General features: G+C 36.7%; 1 protein-coding gene across 1 annotated transcript in view; it reads right to left on the bottom strand.

Moving 5' to 3' along the window:
• Positions 1 to 7,021, bottom strand: part of LOC127636144 (potassium channel subfamily T member 1-like) — a 115,092-nt gene extending 108,071 nt beyond the window's left edge. Inside the window, exons 1-3 of the mRNA XM_052116566.1 lie at positions 6,924 to 7,021; positions 5,645 to 5,690; positions 4,435 to 4,602 (exon numbers count right to left, since the gene is read on the bottom strand). Of these exons, the coding sequence (XP_051972526.1) occupies positions 4,435 to 4,602; positions 5,645 to 5,690; positions 6,924 to 6,954 (245 nt within the window). The 5' untranslated portion in view covers positions 6,955 to 7,021. The remainder of the gene's footprint in view (positions 1 to 4,434; positions 4,603 to 5,644; positions 5,691 to 6,923) is intronic.
• Between the last annotated feature and the right edge of the window lie 5,762 nt (positions 7,022 to 12,783).

Here is a 12,783-nt window from a genome sequence, read left to right on the forward strand (position 1 = left end):
TTTTCCTTTCCTATTCTTTCAGGGGGGAAATACCCTGCGGAGACCACACCATGCCCCAAACGAGGGTAAACATGTGGCAAATACGTCACATGGACTCAAGGCCACACACGGAAGAGGCGCTGCCCTTTGAAGGGGAAGAGCTCTACAAACACAGCGACCAGGGCAGAGAGGGCTCTGCCCAAGGGAGACGCAGGTCTACAAAAGGGATACTGTGCCTCGGAAGATACATCACAGGAGGTTACCGGGGTAATCTCACATGCAAAATCTTGTATTGCGCGCATTACATCTTCGCGCGCAATACAAGATCTCGCACGCGAGGACATGCCTGACAGCATGCGCAAGACAATTCCCCAAAATCTCCCGCTCTATCTAATCTCATCTGCTGCTTTTGCTCGCTCAAACAGTGACTCACATGCAGCGGGTTGGTGAAGCCATGTTGGTGAAGCTCAGGTGAAGTTGAGCTTGTTATGAATCCAATTATAAAAGGCATCCAATCACAACCGACTTCCGGAAATGGGCAACATATCTGGCGTTAATTTAGAAGGGAATCAATTTATTGTCAGTCAGTTTGCTGATGACACTACTCTTTAAAAAAAATGAACAGCAAATACCCCTAGCACTTCTGTTTATTAAGATTTTCTCAAAAGCTTAATTTCTCAAAATGTGAATTATTGGCCATCCATCCCTAGTGAAAAAAGTATACTTTATTGTATTTGAAATATATTCTTTTTTTCAGTTGTATATTGCAAATATACTAACAAAAAATCTTTAAATATACTTAAAGTATATTACCATCATGCTTTTACCAATTTTCACAATACAACTTTTAACACACTTTAAAATAATTGTACTTTAGTATATTATCTAAAAATATATTTTAGAAAAATATACTTGAAGTGAAAATTCTGTTTATTTTTTTAAAGTGCATTTATTTGCACTTTACTTAAAAATATATTTTAGGCGAGTGGCCATCAGGCGCAAGTGTAACACTGAGCATTTCAGCAAGAAAAAATAGCAATGCGTAGTTTGTGTGTGGCCGCTGTTCCAAAATTATTTTATTTTTTGTTTGTTTGTTTGTTTCAGCATTCTTTTAATTTAAAAGCATGGTTGGTGTAACTGCCTCCCATCAGCAGTTTAAATTATATCTGTTTATCCTGTTATTTTTTGGTACCAATATAGTAATAGTAGTTTGGAGGCGGAACTATTCATTGCGGCGCTAGTGTTCCGCCCATAACTAATTAACAAAAAACCTGTTGAGCGAAGCACCAAAAAAGATGACAGAAAATAAATCAGCGACAGCTACACAAAGTAATAAAACCATAACCTTGGTGTTGCAAGCAAAATGCTCTACCATTCGAGCCACATGAACAGCGTGATTTAATTTTAAAAGAGAGCTCTAGTCATAGTTTGTGATTTATGATTTAGTTTGTATGGTATAAATAATGTAGTGTCCTCATTAAGTTGTCCTGGTGTCGCCTGAAGAAGACAAACTCCAGAAAGTTAAAAGTTTGGTGTTGAGCCGTCCCCCCTGAGACAAACAGTATAACCACTTACTACTTCCACATTGTGGAAGAAAGAGTGCTTGTCATGCGATTCAGAGATTGCCCAAGTAACAGAATGCAATTTTTGCCATAAGCATTTTTGGGCAAATAAACTAAGCTAGTTAAGTTTAGGAAGAGAATGTGACTACTTGCTTCCACTTGCTGAGTTACGGTATTAGACAGAGACAGAGCCATATGAGAACAAGAGCAGATGGATTTCAAATAAACAGATCAATGATTTGTGGGTTTCAAGCCACAAATAGACCACAAATTTCCCTCACCATAGAGAGAGCCGATAATGCGACCACAAGGAAAACTCCCAAGAAAAGTACTGCAAGTAGTTATGACGCATACAGCAATGGTCTTCTAACAAGCATTCAAAGAAACTGAAATCCCACTCAAAGTACAAGGCTGATAAAGTTTTTAAATGTAAGAAATCCTTGAAGTACATGCAAATAAACATAAAGGTTCACCTGAATGCCACCTCTGTGTTTTTCTATTTCTGAGACAACAGCCCACAGCTATTTACGTATGTTTCAATGGCTCTCTAATATCCAGGGAATCTTGACTGCAAGCTACAGCCTTGAATCTACCACAAAGGATTGAGTCATTGAGCAGGATGCAAAAGAAACATTCAAATGAGTTCTGTTCAGCCCAGACTCTCAACCACTTTCTGACTTCAGCACCAGAGCTGCGGACAGCTCCCTCATAACCCAACACTCTGATATGAAGCTGCCACAATCACAATCCTACATCCAAAATGTAAAATTTGAGACAATAAAGCAAAGATGAAACCAATACATCATGCAGTCTATATAAACAGTTTGTGGAGTTGGATTATACATCTGATATTATAACAACCCCTGATGTGTACACTCTTATGGTACAATAATAAAAAAAAAAGAAAGAAAGAAAAAAATAAAGAAGGAAAATGTAAATTGTTATCATAAGGAACTTTTTTAAGGCTAACCCTTAAAATGTGTTTTGTTGGTGTGACCTAATGTATTCAGGTGGATTCAGTGATGTTAAATAATTTTTTGACTTGCTTAAAACCAGTTAATTTAGATGTTTCCATATGAAGCATTTTTAGGTTCATATTTGTTCTGTGTAAAAGATACTTCTTATGGTAACATCTAAAGGCGGGTACACACCTTACGATTTATAATAGTCCTTCACGATTGTAGCTTGTCAGACTGAACGATATGAACACATCAATATCGCCATGGCACACTGTGCGACGTTATGTCAGACTGCACGATATGCATCATAGCCGACTGTGTCCCAATTGTCCCGATCATTGATCACGACTCACGTTATGGGAGTATTGCAGAATAGAAGCGAAACGGCTAAATTTGCCCACCGTGGAGGAGCATTTTTTTTCTCTCTCCCTGAAAGTCAGGACATCAGCATTTCCATTGCTCCAATACCACTCCATCACGAGGATAGGCTAACATTTACAAGAAAGATGGATTTTGTCAAATAGGCCTATAATAAGACAGCTTGATCACAAATACAGGAAATTACTGATGTTGAGAATGAACGTGAGTGCGGGAGGTAGCCTACAGTAATAATGAGCTTCCACAAGCAAATATTCATTGTGTAAATAAAAATACTTTTCGCCCAAAATAACAAACTTCACCATTCACATTGGAGAAAACAAAAAACGTGGGTAATAGTATGTCTTTCGCCATTATTAGATTAGTAACCTATCGGCCACGCAAAATTTAGAAAATTCATAAAGGCTGATGATACATCACGCTTGCAAATTCCCTATGGATAATGCACAAACATGACATAGATTTCTATAATTGTATCCAACGGTATTTGCTGATTTTTTGACCGTAAATACTTACCAGTATAAATTGTTCAATCTTTCCATTTTATTTTTATCTATTTATAAATAAAATTGAAGTGCATCTTAACTAAAGAAGCTTACAGACGTTTAAAATAAATTTATTAAAAGTAAAATAGTAATTCTCCAAGTATTTTCTTCTTATTTATTATTATTTTTTTATATAAAATGAAAGGAATAAAAACATTGAAAGTGCTTGAGTAGAGTGATAACTGTGCACACATGTTGCTATGGTGGTGCAAACACAGTGCAGGTTTCTTTCCAAGTGAATAAGTGTGTTAGAGAGGAGCCTAATATCTCATCTGGCTGACGTAATAGCAGTCACACTATACGGCCCTGCGACGAGTGAAATACTTCAGGATTTCCTTAATCGTTGCCAAAATCGTACAGTGTGCACCTGCCTTAAATTGATTGATTTCCTTCAAGTCAAAAATATTATTTATTATAAAACAGATAGTTTGGGTTCTGGATGCTGATTGGTCAATATGTGTGCTTTATTCACAATTAAACACAACGATGACCTCTTCACCGATTTACTATTTATATAACTGCGCAGAACTAATAGCAGACCGTTATTCTTGTTGAATTTAACATTCTGTTTACTGTTTACTGTCAGAGACTTTCTTCTAGCAGAACAGTGTAATTTTATGATTTTACTTAAAAAAATAAAAAATGAATCAATGATTTGTGTCCTTAATATTTTTATTATTTGGTAGCTTTTTATAAAAGTGATAAAACACTTGTGGGTGTGCCATATTTTGAACATAGTCACAGCAGAATGGCTTGCTGGCTTTCAGCTGTGACTTCACAATATAGTATGGCCTCTACAGTATTAGTTTACATTATTTTAATTTTTTTTCTTCAGTGTAATAGTAAATGCCAGTAATGTGTCTTGTGCAATGTCCTTAAAAAGCAATGCCATAAAGGCCCTGTGCCAGTGGATATGTAAGTCTTATGAATGCTTTATGAATGCTTAAAGTATGCATAAGATAAGACTGACTCCAGAGAGTGGCCCACTGAGGAAAAGCAGTATGACGCTACCTGTCATCATTCTGAAATGATTGATCTCCAAGCAGCAAATCTCTAAAGCGGTATCGTGGAGGTAGAGGAGGAACCACAGAGTCCATATCAGCCATTTTGAGAGTGGAAATGTCCAGAATAACACCAGTATTACTGCTGTTATTCTTCTGAACGGTCTCTGTGGACAACCTGAAGAAACAGAGGTAAATCTTGGAGTAAATAACGTTAAATGCAATAAAATACATTACGAATGCAAAAAACATAGCACATTATTAATTATTAGCGTAAGGCACTTGTAAGAGTGTAGAGTAGACCATAGTTTACATTACTAACGGTCTATATTTGTCAATCGGATGTACAAATGTTTAAAAGCAAAGGGTTGTGATTACTGTTCCCCTCCAAAAGTCTAAGACCATTGAAAATGTGGGATTATTATTATTGTTAATGTATTAATTAATTTAATTTGGAAATAAACTTAATAAATACTTAAGATAATTTTTTATTTTTTTATTCTGCCTTATTTCTAAATCACTAATCAAATGTCAATCAATGAAAATGTATGACATTGGCCGTTAACTCTTTTGTATAAATGGTCAGATTTTCTTATGCACAAACATATGAGGTCCATGCCAGCTTGAGGGCATTCTGTCATTAAACCAAAAATGATACCAAAAAACAAAAACAAAACCCCACTCGATTCCATGTCCCATTTAAAATGTTTCACTGACAATACATCCACTGGCGGTCAAAATTTGTAATAATGTACAGATTTTGCTGTTTTGGAAGGAAATTGGTACTTTAATTCACCAAAGTGGCATTCAACTGATCACAAAGTAAAGTCTGGACATTACTGATATAAAAACAGCACCATCACTATTTGAAAAAAGTCATTTTTGATCAAATCTAGACTGACCTAATTTCCAGCAGCCATCACTTTCCAACACCTTATCTTTGAGTAATCATGATAAATTGCTAATTTGGTTCTATAAAATCACTTGCCATTATATCAAACACAGTTGAAAGCTATTTGGTTCATTAAATGAAGATTAACATTGTCTTTGTGTTTGTTTTTGAGTTGCAACAGTATGCAATAGACTGGCATGTCTGAAGGTCAGTATTAGGTCATAATGGCAAATTATGAATTACAAAATAAAATTCTCACCCTATTATACTGTATATACACACCCAGTCCAAATGCTGTGTTTAAGCCAAACAGATTTATTTGGTTTACCTGTCAACAGCAGCGGATGATCGTTGTGGCAGAGTCATGCTTAGCTCTGTCAGTAAGGAGAGAAATGAGAAGAAACTATGAGCATTAGTGCTAATTGTTACAGTCACATGCATGGAAAAGACCAATAATGTGAGCTAACCATTTAAACAATTAATTCATGCTATTATAATTCAGGGTTAAAGAAAGAACAAATTACTTTGGATTTATTCATACAACCTGGTCTTTTCAACATCTTCAAAAGTCTCTATAATAGTTATCAAATAATAAGACATCCTTCACAGATATTGTATTAGTCATAACTATTAGCCTATAGTATAATTATAGCTCAAAGGATGACAGTCTACAGATTGATGTTCAACTTTTACACCATTCTTTTCCATATTATGCATGCTGTGACAACTATATAATCTAGAATAGTCCCTGCATTGCTTTTATCGGTGTTCTCGGGGGTACATGAGTGTGTAATGGCTTTATTAGTGTGCAAATCGGTGATGAGTGGGTGTAGGGTGACTTTGATGGCAAGAGGTAAAATGAAGTACAGTACACAAAGCTCAGAGACTAAAAAGCTCTTAAGGGTTATACAGTGCTCAGACATAAAAACGACTGTGTTGAGAATGTAAAAATAAATTCCTACACTAAAAAAAAATGTTTAACCTAAAAAATGTGAATCATGTGGTAACGTGTTAATTAGCTGGTTTTATACAAGTCACATCACTGAATCAACCAGAAAACCCAATTTTAAAGGTTAGATCAGATAGAAATAGATTTATTGTAAAAATTACAGGTTGCTACTTTTTACAGTTTAACAGGGAAACATGGCATTGACACAAAAATCCCATTTAAACTTGTATCTATTTGCTCCTGTTTTGTCATGTAACATAAAATTATGTTTCAGTTCATTTTAAATTAACTGGCTACATGAACTTGTTTTTAATAATAATAATAATAATAATAAAATAATGTCTGAATCAAGCTGAATACATTAGGTTACTCCAACCAAAGTCATTTTTAGGGCCAAATTAGGCAGCTCCCTGTGGTAACATTCACTTTATACAAAGATCTATTTTCTTTCTCTTTAAAATAAGGGTTTCAGGCAAATATTTATGAATTCTTGTCATTTGTGTAACTGTTTATGCAAGCACGCCATAGTACTACTATTACTAGCAAATCTAGAATACTTGTGCCCAAAAGCAAAGCAATCTACACAATATAATACATAAAAAAGTACAAATACATCGCCACAAACACGATTCATTCATGCATGAAACGATGTCCTCACCTGCTTGAGACTGGGCGCGCGGTCCCATCATTGTAAATAACGGTGTTGCTGGCGAAACAAGCGCCGCGCATTTTGAACAAAAGCCACTGCGAAGTGTCCATGAAGGACTTCCGATGATAATGTCCTCCTGATAGCTCCGTCCTCCATGGGCAGTTGCGTTAAAGGGGTGGATAACGACCCTGACTAAAACCTCCTCCTCCTAAAGAAGCCCACCAAGACCTTCAGCGCCATCTGTTTCATTGTCGTATGCCATTCAAATTTACATCCATGACATATTGATGATTTTGATTATTTCAGAATGATAGTATGTTGTCTTCTTCATACGATCAAGAAGTTCACATGTTCAGATTCTCTCTGCGTCCAATGACCCCAAAGCCTGACACTCTACGTAAACATTACGTAATGCACGCAAATAAAATAGCACCCACTGCACGACAGAAGAGGTGCAGACCTGCAGCAGCTGGATTTGCAGGGGAATATTTAATACGCGCTGTCACCTCTGCTCTTGTTAGGTATAGAGCCACTAAATCATCCCTACAGCCTCCATTCCTTCAAAGCTTATATCGCCATCTCCTGGAACACCTGAAATGCTCGGCAACATGAACATGTCTGAAGAAGACCAATGCTGTGCGCGTGTTATCCTAATCAATGATCATGTCTGCACCAAAAATAAAAAATAAATTAAAAAAAATAAAAACTGTTTTATTCAGTGTGCATCCTCCTTACAATACAGTACAATACTCAAAATTCAGCTCTTGATTTAGTCATACTGTATGTTTCATTTCTGTGCTTGGTTTAATTTCAGCCATGTGGAATACAAAGGCAAGGCTCAAAACTCATTCTCTTTCCCATAAAACCGTTCAAGCGTGATCAAATCCATTCTTCACCAACTCGCATTCACATTAAATTAGCAATACAAATCAAGACAACAGAATTTTTATTGAAAAATAAAATAATATATATATATTAAATACATTGCATGCACACGCACTGCGTGGGCGCGTTCCGACTAACTTTTGCGAGCCGAATTATTATTATATTTTTTTTATTGTTTTGTAAACTAGCTGCTTATGTTAAAGAGAGAAGCTTTATTTTTCGGGTAACAGGAAGTGGTGTAATCTGAAAATGTACTGTGATAAACATTTGTCTTTGGTTTTATGAAGAAGAAAAAAATATATACATATATATTGGGATAAAAATTACCAGTTATTAAGCTGTTAACAATGTAAGGTGCAAACGAAAAATAAATAAATAAATGGAATCTGTGTTCTTATAGAACTGCACAGACTCGGTGGCAGCCGATTTTGCCGGGGCTTCAGCCTCGAATGTTTTGAGTGTAGCCCCGAATGTACACTCACCTAAAGGATTATTAGGAACACCTGTTCAATTTCTCATTAATGCAATTATCTAATCAACCAATCACATGGCAGTTGCTTCAATGCATTTAGGGGTGTGGTCCTGGTCAAGACAATCTCCTGAACTCCAAACTGAATGTCAGAATGGGAAATTAAGGTGATTTAAGCCATTTTGAGCGTGGCATGGTTGTTGGTGCCAGACAGGCCGGTCTGAGTATTTCACAATCTGCTCAGTTACTGGGATTTTCACGCACAACCATTTCTAGGGTTTACAAAGAATGGTGTGAAAAGGGAAAAACATCCAGTATGCGGCAGTCCTGTGGGCGAAATTGCCTTGTTGATGCTAGAGGTCAGAGGAGAATGGGCCGACTGATTCAAGCTGATAGAAGGGCAACTTTGCCTGAAATAACCACTCGTTACAACCGAGGTATGCAGCAAAGCATTTGTTAAGCCACAACACGCACAACCTTGAGGCGGATGGGCTACAACAGCAGAAGACCCCAACGGGTACCACTCATCTCCACTACAAATAGGAAAAAGAGGCTACAATTTGCAAGAGCTCACCAAAATTGGACAGTTGAAGACTGGAAAAATGTTGCCTGGTCTGATGAGTCTCAATTTCTGTTGAGACATTCAGATGGTAGAGTCAGAATTTGGCGTAAACAGAATGAGAACATGGATCCATCATGCCTTGTTACCACTGTGCAGGCTGGTGGTGGTGGTGTAATGGTGTGGGGGATGTTTTCTTGGCACACTTTAGGCCCCTTAGTGCCAATTGGGCATCGTTTAAATGCCACGGCCTACCTGAGCATTGTTTCTGACCATGTCCATCCCTTTATGGCCACCATGTACCCATCCTCTGATGGCTACTTCCAGCAGGATAATGCACCATGTCACAAAGCTCGAATCATTTCAAATTGGTTTCTTGAACATGACAATGAGTTCACTGTACTAAAATGGCCCCCACAGTCACCAGATCTCAACCCAATAGAGCATCTTTGGGATGTGGTGGAACGGGAGCTTCGTGCCCTGGATGTGCATCCCACAAATCTCCATCAACTGCAAGATGCTATCCTATCAATATGGGCCAACATTTCTAAAGAATGCTTTCAGCACCTTGTTGAATCAATGCCACGTAGAATTAAGGCAGTTCTGAAGGCGAAAGGTGGTCAAACACAGTATTAGTGTGGTGTTCCTAATAATCCTTTAGGTGAGTGTATTTTGAAAAGTTGACTGACAAATATGAAACCGGACAATAGCCTATGTAAACCCCCGAAATCATAAGTTGCCTTATTTAATTGTGCTTTGGCATTGCACATACTGCATACAGCTTGTAAATATAGACATAGGTCTTAAAAATAATCTAGCCTATAGAATAAGTTTCTTGTATTCTTGAAAGCCTATGGGCGACTCCGTTTCTTCCTCTCTGTTGAATATGCAGCAGGTAGGGGAGGAGCTAGCACAGTCGTTGACATCAACTAACGTTACTTATTGGCGAGTTAACAGCAGTTAGCAGGGAAGGCAGCAAAAATGAGGCTTTTTGGGGATTCTTCCTAGATAAGTCAGTGGGTAAAAATGCAAATTTGTTTTGGTCCTTAAAGTCTGAAGGTCATCATCTGGCTGGCTTTCACCCACAGTAGGCTAGTTATTACCATAGGCTACGTTAGCACATGGACCAGCATGCTTATTATCGCATTTGAAGATTAACAACGGCTACACATTTCGAGATAAGTGTGCCCATTTCTAGAAAAGTGTAGGCTACATAACCTTGCTATTGCTCATGCTGTAGGTAGCCAGAAACACTAGTTTTATCCCACAGCACTGAATACTCTCCTTGTTTATCAGGTGTTGTTTTCTCTAAGGATAACCAATAAGCATTAACATAAAATGTATGTGTGACTTGTTTTGTGATATTAGTTTGTAGTAAATATACACTTTGATTTGATTAAATGGTTTTGTAGAGTGTAGCAAAGATGAGCAACAGACTGAGGAGCAGCAGCAGCAGCTGTGCCAGAATCAGGCATAGAAACTGGTAACAATTAATCAGTCACTTTACTTTAGAGAAAGTTAAAAGTGAAACATTGTTTATCCCAATGCTCCTAATGATCCTAATGAAAGGATTTTGACAGATGAACATTGAGAATTATATACAGTTCAATGCCATGGTGTGTCAATGAACTTAGACTAAAGTCATTCATGTATTGCTTTAACTTAGGATCTCATGCATAATTTTGACTATTTATGTCAAAAAATGTAAATTATTTATATTAAATATTTTTTTACCTCACTTTACTCACTATAATATAACTCTTTTGTGATGACTTTATGTTAATGTACATGAAAATTCAAGAATCATGATAGATATTAGGGCAATCCCACTGATCTGCTCTTCCCAATACATTTTCTTCAATGGTATTGGTCTACAATTTGAAATATGTAGCACTTGATGAATTAGTTGTTTGAAGCTGATTTGCAATACGTTATGTGCTGTATCTGTTCTTTTGCATCACAGATGATTCAGGGAGGAGAGAGAATGAGTTAGTCGAGGATAGTACTAGAGAGAGAGAGAGACAACAGCAAGTGATGAGAGAGACAACATTAATTGATGAGAGAGACAACAGCAAGTGATGAGAGAGACAACATTAATTGATGAGAGAGACAACATTAATTGATGAGAGAGACAACAGCAAGTGATGAGAGAGACAACATTAATTGATGAGAGAGACAACAGCAAGTGATGAGAGAGTGAAATATAACAAGTAATGAGAAGGACACCAGATAGACAGCAAGAGATGAATAGTGTATGTTGAATGTGTGTATATGTTGAGAGAGAGAGAGAGAGAGAGAGAGAGAGAGAGTGTGTGTACATAATGTTAAACTAATGTTAACATTAAACACCTTTTGTCTCTCTGGTAGCTTTCTGGTGGAAGGAGAGAGAAAAAGACAGCAACACTTGATGAGAAGGGAGAGCGACAGGAGCAGGTGAAAAGAGATTGACTGAACTCTCTAGGACAGTTGTTTTGTTGACATAAAATGTAATATACCAATACACAACAGTTCATATTATGTTCTACTAAAGGCTCATACAATTAAGATGTACTTTGACTGAAAGTAAAGTGTTACTGTAAAAAGAAAAAAAAAAAACTCTTCGAGTGATCCCTGTATTTGCATAAAATGGTCTGAGCTAAGCCCCGGATGTCCTTCAATGCTGGAAACGCAACTGCATTTCCTTCATTGTTCATTTTCTGTGTTATCTTTGGTTGAGATGTGTGATGAAAAAATTATAAAAACTCAATACAGGGCTGTATTCAAAAGTAGTGTGCAGTAGTGAAGTAAAGAAGCCGTTATGGAAAATATCTCCATTTCCAAAGTTCTTTTGTTCCTGAGTGTAAGCCTCGCAAGTTTAACGAACCCTAAATGTTAAAACAGCATTTAAAAATAAGGTTTTCAGTTTTCACTCCGGAACAATGGAAAGTGATTTTGTTCCTGTTTTCCGTTATATTCTGCAAAAATAAAAGCTTTTGTTTTTTGTTCCTTGAACCATTTTTAGTCCTTGATTAGAGATGTGTCAGATAGGACAAACTTGCATATTTCAATCACTTGTCTACTAAATGCAGTATGAATCTCCTCCTTTCGGTGAAGAAAATGTTCTTGTCTGTGAACAGAATTCACTGTGTCTGATACAGAAATGCAGCTTTCATCATTATACTGTATATCATTATATTTAACTCTAATGACCAATGGCTTTTGCATGGGCTTGTGCTTAAAATCTCTGTGCCCTTTCAAGAATCTAATTACGACGTCATAACGGAAATGTGGAAATCAGAGATAGTTGTTGTTTTATTGTGGGTTTCTGTAAAGATCTGGGATGGTAACCCATAAGGAGTGATCTGGAGTGGTAGTACAATCCACTTTCACTAAAGTGTTATTAAATAAGTTTCTATGTAAAATCCTGGGCCGAATTTTCTTTCCTGTCTGCCCCTGTTTAACATTAACCTGAATACATTATACCTAAAACAATTTTTTAAGGGTTAGATTAGGAAGAAATACAGTAGTTCCTTAAGATAACACTGGCAGGTTACTACCTGGCAGGTTAAGACAGTGTGGGTCTTCATCCATCCAAAGTGTCTGTGTATAGAAGTAGAGTAAAGATCCCTCCACTTCATATAGTCTTGATGACCCTGTCAAGGGTATCCTGCTTATTACATGACTGTTTCCCAAATAAATAAGTGAATGTACATTATATGGACTTCATATCGATTTAAATTATGTTATTATAAGACAAGAAAATTGTGAAGTGATACAAGAGACATAATACTAGCAATGCTACCGTATGAAGGAAATTGGTTTGCAGCAACAATATTTAATTATATATTTAATATATATATTTAAAACTACTTTTAAAATAGTTTTAACAGAAGAATTCATGTAAGGGCTTTTATAAAATGATAACCTTAAAATGTCTGCCTTTAAACCTATCAAAAATGGTCCCCATTTACTTCCAT

The sequence above is a fragment of the Xyrauchen texanus genome, chromosome 4 (genome assembly GCF_025860055.1).
Source record: "Xyrauchen texanus isolate HMW12.3.18 chromosome 4, RBS_HiC_50CHRs, whole genome shotgun sequence".
In the NCBI taxonomy this organism is placed as follows: Eukaryota; Metazoa; Chordata; class Actinopteri; order Cypriniformes; family Catostomidae; genus Xyrauchen; species Xyrauchen texanus.